Raw genomic sequence first — 17,492 nt, 5'->3', positions numbered from 1 at the left:
GGAGGAGACAATCCTATTAGTGACCCAATATATAGGGGAGAAGACAACCCTACCGGTGTCCCAATATATGGTGGAGGAGACAACCCTATCGGCGACCCAATATATAGGGGAGGAGACGACCCTACAGGTGTCCCAATATATGGTGGAGGAGACAACTCTAGTGGCGTCCCAATATATGGTGGAGAACACAACCCAATATATGGTGGAGGTATCCCAATATATGGTGGAGGACACAACCCTACCGGCAACCCAATATATAGGGGAGAAGACAACTCTAGTGGCGACCCAATATATGGTGGAGGACACAACCCTACCGGCGACCCAATATATATAGGGGAGGAGACGACTAGTAGCATCCCAATATATGGAGGAGGAGACAACCCTACCAGCAACCCAATATATAGGGGAGGAGACAACCCTACAGGTGTCCCAATATATGGTGGAGGACACAACCCTACCGGCGACCCAATATATAGGGGAAAAGGCAACTATGGTGGAGACAACCCTATCGGCGACCCAATATATAGGTGAGGAGACAACCCTACCGGCGACCCAATATAGGGGAGGGGAGTATAGTAGTATCCCAATATATGGTGGAGGACAAAACCATACGGACGACCCAATATATAGGGGAGGAGACGACCCTACCGGCGACCCAATATATAGGGGAGAAGGCAACTCTAGTGGTGACCCAATATAAGGTGGAGACAACCCTACCAGCGACCCAATATATAGGGGAGGAGACAACCCTATCGACGACCCACTATATTGGGGAGGAGACAACCCTACAGGTGTCCCAGTATATGGTGGAGGAGACAACTAGTGGCATCCCAATATATGGTGGACACAAGCCTACCGGCGACCCAATATGTAGGAGAGGAGACAACCCTACCGGCGACCCAATATATAGGGGAGGAGACGACCCTACTGGCAACCCAATACATAGGGTGGAGACGACCCTTCTGGTGTCCCAATATATGGAGACAACTCTAGTGGTGTCCCAATATGTGGTTAACTTGACACAACCCTACCGGCGACCCAATATATAGGGGAGGAGACAACCTTACCGGCGGCCCAATATATAGGGGAGAAGACAACTCTAGTGGTGACCCAATATATAGTGGAGAAAACCCTATCAGTGATCCAATATATAGGGGAGGAGACAACCCTACCGGTGACCCAATATACAGTATATAGGGGAGGAGACGACTCTAGTAGCATCCCAATATATGGTGGAGACAACCCTACTGGCAACCCAATATATAGGTGAGGAGACAACTACCGGTGTCCCAATATGTAGTGGAGGAAACAACTCTAGTGGCGTCCCTGTTATGAGCTCATTTTCTCCTTCACCTTTGATGTCCAATGAACTCCCTCTGCTGGTGAAAGGAGGTAGTGAAATTGATTTGGATGGGAAAAACCTGTCATCTGAACAGGTGGAGTGTGATTGGACATCCGGAATCTCTGAGTGGATATAAGGCCGCCGACGCCCTGCTGGGATGCTGGTGATCCTCTCTGCTCTGAGCTCTGGCCTCCAGTTTAGTCCTGACTACTGAAGCTAAGTTTTTGCTCTGCTATTGTTCCATGAGATTTTGTCTGGTTTACTTAGTGTTTGTGTTCAGCCAGCCCTGGTTGGGACTGGCTGAAGTCCATTTTTGTCTCTGATCAGTTGATCTCTTTGCTCTGTTTTCAGAATATACCTGAGTGCTGATATAGTGATTTTGAAGTCTAGTGACTTCAGGGCCTTTTCTATCAGACGTGTTGGACATTATTTTTGGCAGGGTTTTTGCGTGATTGCAGACAGTTGCTTTTCTTTCCTGTCCTATCTAGTTAGGGCCCCATCGTTTGCTCAGCCTGTCTTTCTGTCTGTGTTTGTGGTTTCATCTGTTTTCACCGTCAATACATGTTGGGGGCTGTGTATTGCTTTGGGGTCTGCTCTGGGGCAGTTTATATTTCCCCTTTCTTTAGGTTTATTTAGTTCTCCGGCTGTGATCGAGGTGTCTAGGACCACCGTAGGAACACCCCACTGCTACTGTTAGTTGTTGTGAATAGGATCAGGGGTCTGCAATCCGCTAGCTACCAACCTCTCCGGTTTTCTGGTCTTAGCTTGTATTTTTGTTTTTTCCTCCAGTGACTCATTCATAACACGTCCCAATATATAATGGAGGACACAACTCTACGGGCGACCCAATATATAGGGGAGGAAACAAATGTAGTGGCAACCCAATATATGGTGGAGACAACCCTACCAGCGACCCAATATATAGAGGAAGAGACAACCCTAGTAGGGGAAGAGACAACCCTACCGGCGACCCAATATATGGTGGAGGAGACAACCCTATCGGCGACCCAATATATGGTGGAGACAACCCTATCGGTGTCCCAATATATGGTGGAGGAGGCAACTGTCATGCTTTGCTCAGGAGTTCTTTGGCAGTGCTTCTAGGGGTAACGCCATGTGGCCTCTCTTTATTTGGGGGAGAGCTATATTTACCCGCCCCTGTGCTGTGCCCCTTGTCAGTTATACATCCAACCTTGGCTGAGCAGCTGACCCTGTGAGTACCTGTGTGTATTGTATCTGCGTGCTTGTGTATGACCTGGTCTGTTCCCCGTTTTGCATTTGTCTCCTGATTCGGTACTTCTCGTGATAATTCTGGTTTTGATCTCTGCTTTGTCCCTCGACTGTCTGCTTGTTAGTCCCTCTGGTACCTCGTATCTCTCTCTGGCTTTTTACCCCGGCTTGTCTCTTATCACGATATTTGTCTGTCCCCTTGGCTACTGCGCTGTTCTCTGGTCTGACCTCGGCTCGCCTGACACTTCTCTGGGCTTCCCCGGCTTCTGTCATCCCTGGGAGTTCAGAACCTAGCCCCATCTCCAAGCCACGGTGGTCACTTAGTGCAGGTCCTGTTCACCTGCAGGTGTGCTCACAGCAGAATCCCATGTTTCAGCAGAAGTTCCCAGCGTTCCCAGTACGTCCCCGGACAGTCGTACAGTCTCAGGGGGTAAGTCTGTCACGGTGTCCGTTACATTATAACTGACCACTAATGTTCTCCCTCTTTTGGTGTGGGTCTTTTCTGTGACGTTATGGATCCTCTGCGCGCTCTCTCCGACCAGGTTAGCAGTCTCACCCACATGATGCAAAAATTGTCGGTGGAGCACAAAACCCTGGCTCAGTCTCAGCAGCAAGTTCAGAGGGATGTTGCGGAGGCTGTGCAGGGTGAGTTTTTCTCTGGGGCTCGGTGACAGCACCAATGATGTGTCCCTTCTCACTCCTGAACCGCCTGTAAAATTACCTGACTCTCTCTGGGGACAAGAAGAATTTTGGCTTTCAGGGAGGGGTGTAAATAGGTTTTTTTCACTGCGTCCCCGTGCTTTGGGAAATGAGTCAGAGGGTGGGAGTCATAATTTCTTTATTAAGAGCGGCTCCGCAGGCTTGGGCTCTCTCTCTCCCACTGCCCCTGAAAAAATGTCAGTGGATCGCTTTATCGAGGCCCTCAAGCACATATATGATGAGCCTAATCGTGTGCGTCTGGATGTGGACTTGGTGATGAGTGTGACACGGGAAGCACGCTTCTGAGTTCAGGCGCTGGGCTTCAGAGGTTTCATGGAATGACGCGGCCCTCTGGTTTATTATTTATTTTATTGTATATACTGTATTGTCTTGTTGCGTTTTATAAAATATTCAGCATAATTTTTTAGAAGTACTGCCTACTACTATTAAATATATAAAATTTAATTGCTTTGTTGCTCTATGAAGCAGGCCCCTAAATCTTTACGAGGCTGTACGTTACCAGAAGTGGGTGTCCAGTCAGCCTGTGTAAACGATTGGTGGTGGAAGCTAGTTTATTCTGTAGTTATAGTGGAGCCTGGCAGTGACCGTACTGAAATACAAAGAAAAAACACAGTATGACAAACGTGCAAAAATACTCTGCTGTAAAAAATATAACAATAAACAGCAAGTGCTAGTAAAAGATGATAATAAAAATAGGGTATTTAGTTGATACGTTTTTGCAAAAAATGTGCATGTCTCGTGTTTTTAATCTATTAGCTTCTTGCTTAGGCAAGGTTTGGGAGATTCCTGCCCCTCTCTTGTGAGACATGCACATTAGGAGCCGTCTTAGGGCTCATTCACACGTCAGTATTTGGTCAGTATTTTGCATTAGTGTTTTTTTATGCCAAAGCCAGGAATGGAACTTACCGAGGAAAAAATATAATTGAAAGACTGACTCCTATTCCTTATTTTGGAGACATTCCTGGTTTTGGCATACAAATACTGATCAAAAATACTGATGTGTGAAAGAGGCCTTACACAGCTTGCCCATATCAGGCCGTGCCTTTCCGAATCCTGCTCATATAGGTATAGTTCACATGATCAGGTTTTAAATACATTAGATAGGACTGCTCCGAGATGGGTATACCGTGACGTTGGTGGAGCGGCTTAGTATACATTTTTTGCAAAAAACGTATCAACCAAATACCCTGTTTTTGTTATCTTTTACTAGGAATTGCTGTCTACTGTTATATATTTTTTACAGCAGAGTATTTTTGCACATTTGTCATACCGTGTTTTTTCTGTGTTTCAGTCTTTGGGTGGTGTGAACACTGTCCAACCTGTTCACTTTTGTGCATGGCTCGTGTTTGTAGTGACTGTACTGAATAGACCTGTGTATTGGGATCACATGTGTATATACTGTACATTCACTGGGAAGAAATCAAATTGGTCTCCTATATTTTCTACTTCAAGAGAAGGTAACCAAAAAAGCATAATATACCAAGAATAATTACCAAAAAATTACATATACTTTATTGATATTCACATGATAAAATGTATGTTAAAAGAAAATACCTCCAATGTGATGAATATTTTGGCTAAGAACATCATTATACACTCTATTATAGCGTTCATATAATTATATTAAATAGAAATAGAGGAATTAAATATTATATCACCATTTCTCAATACAATTATTCCTTTAATTATATATAGCAGTAATCCAGCAATCTAGATAAACACTAGGTCACAAGCCAGACAACTCCCATGTGTCACTACAGAGTTCATAACCTGGTTGCTACAAATAGCGATAATTAATCTTTAAATTGTATCTATCCACATGAATAGAACCGCTAATTTAGCGATAATTTAATTCCTGAACTACTTTGTAAAATATCCTTTTAGAACTTACATAAAGAACTGAGGCGAGCTTTCAGGGCTGCTGAGCGCAGATGGAAAAGATCCCACTCCAACGAGCACTTCATCGCATTCAAACAGTCCCTCACTACTTTCAAGACCACACTCGCCACAGCTAAACAAACCTACTTCTCATCTCTCATATCCTCCCTGTCTCACAACCCTAAACAGTTATTCAACACCTTCAATTCTCTCCTCCGTCCCCCAGCACCTCCTCCCTCCCCACTCCTCTCGGCTGAAGACTTTGCCTCATTTTTCAAGCAGAAGATTGATAACATCAGAGACAGTTTTGGTCAACAACCCCCAGAGCCCTTCCTCCCGACTTCCCAGCCCTCCACCTCCAAAACCAACTTCTCCACCATTACAGAAGATTGACTCTACTCTCAAGATCACATCTCACCACCTGTGCTCTTGACCCGATCCCATCCCACTTCATCCCACACCTATCCTCAAAAAGCCCTCTCTTGACCCATCCTCTGTATCTAGCTATCGCCCTATATCACTTCTCCCCTATGCCTCCAAGCTACTGGAACAACACATCTACCTTGAACTGTCCTCCCATCTCTCTTGCTCCCTCTTCGACCGCTTACAATCTGGCTTCCGGTCACACCACTCCACTGAAACTGCCCTTACTAAGGTCACCAATGACCTCTTAACCGCCAAGAGCAAGCGACACTACTCTGTCCTCCTCCTCCTGGACCTGTCGGCTGCCTTTGACACAGTGGACCATTCCCTATTATTACAGACCCTCTCATCCCTCGGCATCACAGACTTGGCCCTATCCTGGATCTCATCATACCTAACAGACCGGACATTCAGCGTCTCCCACTCACACACCACCTCCTCACCTCGCCCCCTATCTGTCGGAGTCCCACAAGGTTCAGTCCTAGGACCCCTGCTCTTCTCCATTTACACCTTTGGCCTGGGACAGCTCATAGAATCTCATGGCTTTCAGTATCATCTCTATGCTGATGACACACAAATCTACATCTCTGGACCAGATATCACCTCCCTACTAACCAGAATCCCTCAATGTCTGTCCACTATTTCATTCTTCTCCGCTAGATTTCTGAAACTTAACATGGACAAAACAGAATTCATCATCTTTTCCCCATCTCACGTGACCCCCCCAATGAACCTATCCATTACAGTAAATGGCTGCCCACTCTCCCCAGTCCCACAAGCTCGCTGCCTCGGGGTTATCCTTGACGCTGATCTCTCCTTCAAACCACATATCCAAGCCCTTTCCACTTCCTGCCGACTTCAACTCAAAAATATTTCACGAATCCGATCGTTCCTCAACCAAAAATCTGCAAAAACCCTAGTCCATGCCCTCATCATCTCTCGCCTTGACTACTGCAACCTCCTGCTCTGTGGCCTCCCCTCGAACACTCTCGCACCCCTCCAATCTATTCTAAACTCTGCTGCCCGACTAATCCACCTGTCCCCCCGCTATTCCCCAGCTTCTCCCCTCTGTCAATCCCTTCACTGGCTCCCCATTGCCCAGAGACTCCAGTACAAAACCCTAACCATAACATACAAAGCCGTCCACAACCTGTCTCCTCCATCTGTGACCTCGTCTCCCGGTACTTTCCTGCACGCAACCTCCGATCTTCACAAGATCTCCTTCTCTACTCCCCTCTTATCTCCTCTTCCCACAATCGCATACAAGATTTCTCTCGCGCATTACCCCTACTCTGGAACTCTCTACCACAACATATCAGACTCTCACCTACCATCGAAACCTTCAAAAAGAGCCTGAAGACCCACCTCTTCCGACAAGCCTACAACCTGCAGTAACCACCGATCCACCAAACCGCTGCACGACCAGCTCTACCCTCGCCTACTGTATCCTCACCCATCCCATTGTAGATTGTGAGCCCTCGCAGGCAGGGTCCTCTCTCCTCCTGTACCAGTTATGACTTGTATTGTTTAACATTATTGTACTTGTTTTTATTATGTTTACTCCTCCTTACAGGTAAAGCGCCATGGAATAAATGGCGCTATAACAATAAATAATAATAAAGTGCGATGTCCAGTCCTTAGTGCTCTCCCCGATGCGCGTTTCGTTACACACTTCCTCAGTCTGCGGTAGGAGACTCACGGACGCACGGGCGAAAGAGAAATCCTTCATTCGAACAGTCCTGTGGTGACACCGCATTAATCGGAATTATCCAGGGACCTGAGCTGGAGTTCAGGTGGGAATCACTGCTGACTCTTATTGTCCCTGACGTAATAATGTGTGTAAAGCGCTGTGGAACTAATGGCGCTATACAAATGAGTAAAATTAATAAATGTTCCCTGGCCGCCACTTGCGGACTGGCTGCTCACTAGCTGTTGTATCTGTCCTAGTATTGTTCTACTATCTTCGGGAAACAGACCCAATGCCTGAATGTCGTTAATGTGTCGATGACCCATTGGTGCTCTGCAATATGGAGGACAATCTGTGCAGACTCCAGCAGTGAGGGATGGCCTCCTACCACCTCCCCCAAGACTGTGGTGGAATGCCTGAATGAGAAGTTACAGGAAAGATGTATACTTTGTACGTGTTGGCCAGTAGATAGAAGAATATTCAGAATTGAGAGTCCTCAGTGGTTGATGCCTTTTAATGGCTAACTGAAAAGATGGTGACACATTGCAGCTTCCCAGACTCCTCAGGTCTCTTCATCAGGCACTAATACAACATCTGAAGAATCACATATTTATACACACAGAAATAACGCAATAGACAGGTGATGTGAAGAAGAACTATAATTATGGGAGAGGGATAGACAGTTATGGCCATAAATATTAGAACAGGTCATAGATAAGGAGTATGAATGTTTTATTGTCCTGTGATTGGGGTCTGGTTCTGTGTTGCGTGATGCCTCCACAAGGTCTGAGGATCAAATTCCTTGATTGATGTAAAAAGACATGAATCCATGCGAGACATTCACCCCTGCACTGAGTGTGTCACAGGTCGTCATGAGTTTATACTCCCAGACCCTCCTGTCTCTGAGATGTGAAGTTACCTTTCAATACCAGTAATTTCATGTCCATGGTGCTGTGATCAGGGAGACAAAAATGTTTGGCCACAGGTAGATCCATTCCTTTTTCTCTTATTGTGTGATGATGAGAAGTTGTGACCTATAAATAGGAGGATCTGCCTGTGTCCAGAGACTCTACGTTACAGGAGTCCTGGCACCAACTGAAGGAACACACAGCGGCATCACTGATCCCTCAAAGGCGTGTAGAGAATCCAGGTTGGGACAATCAGGTCACCTGGCCTCGTCCATCAATGGACTGCCAGCTTCCTAGGCTTGTCACTACCATCTCACTGTGGGGGCCCGCCAAAGGCAGGGAGCTACTGGTGGGGGTACTCGGCCCTGGAAGCAGCGTTGATCCCGGAGAGTCAGCGGGAGGGTGAGGCCCTGTAATGTGCGCCATCTTGGGTATTTCCTGGGACTGTACTGTTTGCTATTGTGTGTTGGTGGCTCAATATATTACTGCCACAGTCACCCTCACCCTGTGTTGTCTGACTAGTGTTCTTCCCATGGGGAGAGAGTGCGGGCGTTCAGTGGGATGAGCCCTGGTCCATGCGGTCTTTCTAAATACAGCCAGGCCAGCGGACGAGAGCACCCACAGACCCTGTGACTACAAGCCCTATAAAGTAACAAGGGTCCGGGTGCTTCCCATACACTTCCTACTTGTGCTGTCCGTGTGATGATGTACTGTCCATGTGCTGCCTGTGTGCTGTCCGTGTGATGATGTACTGTCCATGTGCTGCCTGTGTGCTGTCCGTGTGATGATGTACTGTCCATGTGCTGCCTGTGTGCTGTCCGTGTGATGATGTACTGTCCATGTGCTGCCTGTGTACTGTCCATGTGCTGCCTGTGTGCTGTCCGTGTGATGATGTACTGTCCATGTGCTGCCTGTGTGCTGTCCGTGTGATGATGTACTGTCCATGTGCTGCCTGTGTGCTGTCCATGTGCTATCTGTGTTCTACGTGAGCTTTCCTGTGTGCTGCCTGTGTGCTGTACATGTGTTGTATGTGTGCTGTCTCTCCTGGCTGTGTGCGGTCCATGTGTTGTTTGCTGTCTGTGCTGCACATGTATGGTCCATGTGTTGTACCGGTGTTGTCTGTGTGTGTTTCCCATGTGCTGTCCGTGCGCTCTGTGCTTCATGTGTGCGGTCGGTTCGCTGTCCGTGTGTGTTCTGTGTTTCCCGTGTGCTGTCTGTGCTATACATCTGCTGTCTGTGAGGTCCATGTGTTCTATGTGTGCTGTCTGTGCACCATGTGTGCTGTCCGTGTGTGTTCGGTGCTGTCCATGTGCTGTCCGTGTGCTGCCCGTGTGCTGTCTGTATGAGGTCTGTGTCTCTCGTGTGCTGTCTGTAAGAGGTCTGTGTCTCCCGTGTGCTGTCCGTGTGCTGTCTGTATGAGGTCTGTGTTTCCCGTGTGCTGCCCGTGTGCTGTCTGTATGAGGTCTGTGTTTCCCGTGTGCTGTCTGTATGAGGTCTGTGTCTCCCGTGTGCTGTCCGTGTGCTGTCTGTATGAGGTCTGTGTCTCCCGTGTGCTGTCCGTGTGCTGTGTGTATGAGGTCTGTGTCTCCCATGTGCTGCCCGTGTGCTGTCTGTATGAGGTCTGTGTTTCCCGTGTGCTGTCTGTATGAGGTCTGTGTCTCCCGTGTGCTGTCCGTGTGCTGTGTGTATGAGGTCTGTGTCTCCCGTGTGCTGCCCGTGTGCTGTCTGTATGAGGTCTGTGTTTCCCGTGTGCTGTCCGTGTGCTGTCTGTATGAGGTCTGTGTCTCCCGTGTGCTGTCCGTGTGCTGTCTGTATGAGGTCTGTGTCTCCCGTGTGCTGCCCGTGTGCTGTCTGTATGAGGTCTGTGTCTCCCGTGTGCTGTCCGTGTGCTGTGTGTATGAGGTCTGTGTCTCCCGTGTGCTGCCCGTGTGCTGTCTGTATGAGGTCTGTGTTTCCCGTGTGCTGTCTGTATGAGGTCTGTGTCTCCCGTGTGCTGTCCGTGTGCTGTGTGTATGAGGTCTGTGTCTCCCGTGTGCTGCCCGTGTGCTGTCTGTATGAGGTCTGTGTTTCCCGTGTGCTGTCCGTGTGCTGTCTGTATGAGGTCTGTGTCTCCCGTGTGCTGTCCGTGTGCTGTCTGTATGAGGTCTGTGTTGCCCGTGTGCTGTCTGTATGAGGTCTGTGTCTCCCGTGTGCTGTCTGTATGAGGTCTGTGTCTCCCGTGTGCTGCCCGTGTGCTGTCTGTATGAGGTCTGTGTCTCTCGTGTGCTGTCCGTGTGCTGTCTGTATGAGGTCTGTGTCTCCCGTGTGCTGCCCGTGTGCTGTCTGTATGAGGTCTGTGTTTCCCGTGTGCTGTCTGTATGAGGTCTGTGTCTCCCGTGTGCTGTCCGTGTGCTGTGTGTATGAGGTCTGTGTCTCCCGTGTGCTGCCCGTGTGCTGTCTGTATGAGGTCTGTGTTTCCCGTGTGCTGTCCGTGTGCTGTCTGTATGAGGTCTGTGTCTCCCGTGTGCTGTCCGTGTGCTGTCTGTATGAGGTCTGTGTCTCCCGTGTGCTGCCCGTGTGCTGTCTGTATGAGGTCTGTGTCTCCCGTGTGCTGTCCGTGTGCTGTGTGTATGAGGTCTGTGTCTCCCGTGTGCTGCCCGTGTGCTGTCTGTATGAGGTCTGTGTTTCCCGTGTGCTGTCCGTGTGCTGTCTGTATGAGGTCTGTGTCTCCCGTGTGCTGTCCGTGTGCTGTCTGTATGAGGTCTGTGTTTCCCGTGTGCTGCCCGTGTGCTGTCTGTATGAGGTCTGTGTCTCCCGTGTGCTGCCCGTGTGCTGTCTGTATGAGGTCTGTGTCTCCCGTGTGCTGCCCGTGTGCTGTCTGTATGAGGTCTGTGTCTCTCGTGTGCTGTCCGTGTGCTGTCTGTATGAGGTCTGTGTCTCCCGTGTGCTGTCCGTGTGCTGTCTGTATGAGGTCTGTGTCTCTCGTGTGCTGTCTGTATGAGGTCTGTGTTTCCCGTGTGCTGCCCGTGTGCTGTCTGTATGAGGTCTGTGTCTCCCGTGTGCTGCCCGTGTGCTGTCTGTATGAGGTCTGTGTCTCCCGTGTGCTGTCTGTATGAGGTCTGTGTCTCCCGTGTGCTGCCCGTGTGCTGTCTGTATGAGGTCTGTGTTTCCCGTGTGCTGCCCGTGTGCTGTCTGTATGAGGTCTGTGTCTCCCGTGTGCTGCCCGTGTGCTGTCTGTATGAGGTCTGTGTCTCCCGTGTGCTGTCCGTGTGCTGTCTGTATGAGGTCTGTGTCTCCCGTGTGCTGCCCGTGTGCTGTCTGTATGAGGTCTGTGTTTCCCGTGTGCTGTCCGTGTGCTGTCTGTATGAGGTCTGTGTCTCCCGTGTGCTGCCCGTGTGCTGTCTGTATGAGGTCTGTGTCTCCCGTGTGCTGTCCGTGTGCTGTCTGTATGAGGTCTGTGTCTCCCGTGTGCTGCCCGTGTGCTGTCTGTATGAGGTCTGTGTTTCCCGTGTGCTGCCCGTGTGCTGTCTGTATGAGGTCTGTGTCTCCCGTGTGCTGCCCGTGTGCTGTCTGTATGAGGTCTGTGTCTCCCGTGTGCTGTCCGTGTGCTGTCTGTATGAGGTCTGTGTCTCCCGTGTGCTGCCCGTGTGCTGTCTGTATGAGGTCTGTGTTTCCCGTGTGCTGTCCGTGTGCTGTCTGTATGAGGTCTGTGTCTCCCGTGTGCTGCCCGTGTGCTGTCTGTATGAGGTCTGTGTTTCCCGTGTGCTGTCCGTGTGCTGTCTGTATGTGGTCTGTGTCTCCCGTGTGCTGCCCATGTGCTGTCTGTATGTGGTCTGTGTTTCCCGTGTGCTGTCTGTATGTGGTCTGTGTCTCCCGTGTGCTGTCCGTGTGCTGTCTGTATGTGGTCTGTGTCTCCCGTGTGCTGTCCGTGTGCTGTCTGTATGAGGTCTGTGTCTCTCGTGTGCTGTCTGTATGAGGTCTGTGTTTCCCGTGTGCTGCCCGTGTGCTGTCTGTATGAGGTCTGTGTCTCCCGTGTGCTGCCCGTGTGCTGTCTGTATGAGGTCTGTGTCTCCCGTGTGCTGCCCGTGTGCTGTCTGTATGAGGTCTGTGTCTCCCGTGTGCTGCCCGTGTGCTGTCTGTATGAGGTCTGTGTCTCCCGTGTGCTGTCTGTATGAGGTCTGTGTCTCCCGTGTGCTGCCCGTGTGCTGTCTGTATGAGGTCTGTGTCTCCCGTGTGCTGCCCGTGTGCTGTCTGTATGAGGTCTGTGTCTCCCGTGTGCTGTCTGTATGAGGTCTGTGTCTCCCGTGTGCTGCCCGTGTGCTGTCTGTATGAGGTCTGTGTTTCCCGTGTGCTGTCCGTGTGCTGTCTGTATGTGGTCTGTGTCTCCCGTGTGCTGTCCGTGTGCTGTCTGTATGAGGTCTGTGTCTCCCGTGTGCTGTCTGTATGTGGTCTGTGTCTCCCGTGTGCTGTCCGTGTGCTGTCTGTATGAGGTCTGTGTCTCCCGTGTGCTGTCCGTGTGCTGTCTGTATGTGGTCTGTGTCTCCCGTGTGCTGTCCGTGTGCTGTCTGTATGTGGTCCGTGTTTTCCTACCATGCTCCGTCTAGGACACTAGTCCGCATTAAGCGTAATATCCAGGGCGGTGTGATAGCAGACCCCGGGAGGTGGAGGGCTCCTGCACATACCTGAGCCCGGGGGAGGATACCGCACCTCATGGCGGGGAGCGGCGGAACAGGCTGGGCGAGGTGTGAGCAGGTGAGGTCTCCATACCAGACGTCAGCGAGGGAAGGAAAAGACCGTCAGGTACGGAAGAGAAGGCGGCCGTATACATGACACCCTAGTAAGTACCGTCACCCTATATACAGTACAGAACACACGTATATACAGCATACATAACACCGAGCCGGGGCAGTATATACCGTCACCCTATATACAGTACAGAGCACACGTATATACAGTATACATAACACCGAGCCGGGACAGTATATACCGTCACCCTATATACAGTACAGAACACAGGTGTATACAGTATACATAACACCGAGCCGGGACAGTATATACCGTCACCCTATATACAGTACAGAACACACGTATATACAGTATACATAACACCGAGCCGGGACAGTATATACCGTCACCCTATATACAGTACAGAACACAGGTGTATACAGTATACATAACACCGAGCCGGGACAGTATATACCGTCACCCTATATACAGTACAGAACACACGTATATACAGTATACATAACACCGAGCCGGGGCAGTATATACCGTCACCCTATATACAGTACAGAACACACGTATATACAGTATACATAACACCGAGCCGGGACAGTATATACCGTCACCCTATATACAGTACAGAACACAGGTGTATACAGTATACATAACACCGAGCCGGGACAGTATATACCGTCACCCTATATACAGTACAGAACACACGTATATACAGCATACATAACACCGAGCCGGGACAGTATATACCGTCACCCTATATACAGTACAGAGCACACGTATATACAGTATACATAACACCGAGCCGGGGCAGTATATACCGTCACCCTATATACAGTACAGAGCACACGTATATACAGTATACATAACACCGAGCCGGGACAGTATATACCGTCACCCTATATACAGTACAGAACACAGGTGTATACAGTATACATAACACCGAGCCGGGACAGTATATACCGTCACCCTATATACAGTACAGAACACACGTATATACAGTATACATAACACCGAGCCGGGGCAGTATATACCGTCACCCTATATACAGTACAGAACACACGTATATACAGTATACATAACACCGAGCCGGGACAGTATATACCGTCACCCTATATACAGTACAGAACACAGGTGTATACAGTATACATAACACCGAGCCGGGACAGTATATACCGTCACCCTATATACAGTACAGAACACACGTATATACAGCATACATAACACCGAGCCGGGACAGTATATACCGTCACCCTATATACAGTACAGAACACACGTATATACAGTATACATAACACCGAGCCGGGGCAGTATATACCGTCACCCTATATACAGTACAGAACACACGTATATACAGTATACATAACACCGAGCCGGGACAGTATATACCGTCACCCTATATACAGTACAGAACACAGGTGTATACAGTATACATAACACCGAGCCGGGGCAGTATATACCGTCACCCTATATACAGTACAGAGCACACGTATATACAGTATACATAACACCGAGCCGGGACAGTATATACCGTCACCCTATATACAGTACAGAACACACGTATATACAGCATACATAACACCGAGCCGGGACAGTATATACCGTCACCCTATATACAGTACAGAACACACGTATATACAGTATACATAACACCGAGCCGGGGCAGTATATACCGTCACCCTATATACAGTACAGAACACACGTATATACAGTATACATAACACCGAGCCGGGACAGTATATACCGTCACCCTATATACAGTACAGAACACACGTATATACAGCATACATAACACCGAGCCGGGACAGTATATACCGTCACCCTATATACAGTACAGAACACACGTATATACAGTATACATAACACCGAGCCGGGGCAGTATATACCGTCACCCTATATACAGTACAGAACACACGTATATACAGCATACATAACACCGAGCCGGGGCAGTATATACCGTCACCCTATATACAGTACAGAACACACGTATATACAGCATACATAACACCGAGCCGGGGCAGTATATACCATCACCCTATATACAGTACAGAGCACACGTATATACAGTATACATAACACCGAGCCGGGGCAGTATATACCATCACCCTATATACAGTACAGAGCACACGTATATACAGTATACATAACACCGAGCCGGGGCAGTATATACCATCACCCTATATACAGTACAGAACACACGTATATACAGCATACATAACACCGAGCCGGGACAGTATATACCGTCACCCTATATACAGTACAGAGCACACGTATATACAGTATACATAACACCGAGCCGGGACAGTATATACCGTCACCCTATATACAGTACAGAGCACACGTATATACAGTATACATAACACCGAGCCGGGGCAGTATATACCGTCACCCTATATACAGTACAGAGCACACGTATATACAGTATACATAACACCGAGCCGGGACAGTATATACCGTCACCCTATATACAGTACAGAACACACGTATATACAGTATACATAACACCGAGCCGGGACAGTATATACCGTCACCCTATATACAGTACAGAGCACACGTATATACAGTATACATAACACCGAGCCGGGGCAGTATATACCGTCACCCTATATACAGTACAGAGCACACGTATATACAGTATACATAACACCGAGCCGGGGCAGTATATACCGTCACCCTATATACAGTACAGAGCACACGTATATACAGTATACATAACACCGAGCCGGGACAGTATATACCGTCACCCTATATACAGTACAGAACACACGTATATACAGTATACATAACACCGAGCCGGGGCAGTATATACCGTCACCCTATATACAGTACAGAGCACACGTATATACAGTATACATAACACCGAGCCGGGGCAGTATATACCGTCACCCTATATACAGTACAGAGCACACGTATATACAGTATACATAACACCGAGCCGGGACAGTATATACCGTCACCCTATATACAGTACAGAGCACACGTATATACAGTATACATAACACCGAGCCGGGGCAGTATATACCGTCACCCTATATACAGTACAGAGCACACGTATATACAGTATACATAACACCGAGCCGGGACAGTATATACCGTCACCCTATATACAGTACAGAACACAGGTGTATACAGTATACATAACACCGAGCCGGGACAGTATATACCGTCACCCTATATACAGTACAGAACACACGTATATACAGTATACATAACACCGAGCCGGGGCAGTATATACCGTCACCCTATATACAGTACAGAACACACGTATATACAGTATACATAACACCGAGCCGGGACAGTATATACCGTCACCCTATATACAGTACAGAACACACGTATATACAGTATACATAACACCGAGCCGGGGCAGTATATACCGTCACCCTATATACAGTACAGAGCACACGTATATACAGTATACATAACACCGAGCCGGGGCAGTATATACCGTCACCCTATATACAGTACAGAGCACACGTGTATACAGTATACATAACACCGAGCCGGGACAGTATATACCGTCACCCTATATACAGTACAGAGCACACGTATATACAGTATACATAACACCGAGCCGGGGCAGTATATACCGTCACCCTATATACAGTACAGAGCACACGTATATACAGTATACATAACACCGAGCCGGGACAGTATATACCGTCACCCTATATACAGTACAGAACACAGGTGTATACAGTATACATAACACCGAGCCGGGACAGTATATACCGTCACCCTATATACAGTACAGAACACACGTATATACAGTATACATAACACCGAGCCGGGGCAGTATATACCGTCACCCTATATACAGTACAGAACACACGTATATACAGTATACATAACACCGAGCCGGGACAGTATATACCGTCACCCTATATACAGTACAGAACACAGGTGTATACAGTATACATAACACCGAGCCGGGACAGTATATACCGTCACCCTATATACAGTACAGAACACACGTATATACAGCATACATAACACCGAGCCGGGACAGTATATACCGTCACCCTATATACAGTACAGAACACACGTATATACAGTATACATAACACCGAGCCGGGGCAGTATATACCGTCACCCTATATACAGTACAGAACACACGTATATACAGTATACATAACACCGAGCCGGGACAGTATATACCGTCACCCTATATACAGTACAGAGCACACGTATATACAGTATACATAACACCGAGCCGGGGCAGTATATACCGTCACCCTATATACAGTACAGAGCACACGTATATACAGTATACATAACACCGAGCCGGGACAGTATATACCGTCACCCTATATACAGTACAGAACACAGGTGTATACAGTATACATAACACCGAGCCGGGACAGTATATACCGTCACCCTATATACAGTACAGAACACACGTATATACAGTATACATAACACCGAGCCGGGGCAGTATATACCGTCACCCTATATACAGTACAGAACACACGTATATACAGTATACATAACACCGAGCCGGGACAGTATATACCGTCACCCTATATACAGTACAGAACACAGGTGTATACAGTATACATAACACCGAGCCGGGACAGTATATACCGTCACC

General features: G+C 48.3%; 1 protein-coding gene across 5 annotated transcripts in view; it reads left to right on the top strand.

Moving 5' to 3' along the window:
* The first annotated feature begins 12,904 nt into the window (after window positions 1–12,904).
* LOC141053902 (vang-like protein 1) overlaps window positions 12,905–17,492 on the top strand; it is a 115,773-nt gene continuing 111,185 nt past the window's right edge. Inside the window, exon 1 of one of the 5 annotated variants that reach the window (XM_073551059.1) lies at window positions 12,905–12,967. Coding sequence is in view for 1 of the 5 variants with exons in the window: in XM_073551060.1 (XP_073407161.1) it covers window positions 12,994–13,004 (11 nt within the window). In the remaining 4 variants the exon portion in view is untranslated. Of the gene's footprint in view, window positions 13,005–17,492 lie in introns of all 5 variants that reach the window. The other 4 variants (XM_073551060.1, XM_073551069.1, XM_073551058.1 and 1 more) reach the window with 4 other exon arrangements.

Source organism: Dendrobates tinctorius, unplaced genomic scaffold, assembly GCF_039654945.1.
Source record: "Dendrobates tinctorius isolate UK_male_01 unplaced genomic scaffold, ASM3965494v1 ptg000172l, whole genome shotgun sequence".
Lineage (NCBI taxonomy): Eukaryota > Metazoa > Chordata > Amphibia > Anura > Dendrobatidae > Dendrobates > Dendrobates tinctorius.
This window is presented reverse-complemented; position numbering and strand designations above follow the sequence as displayed.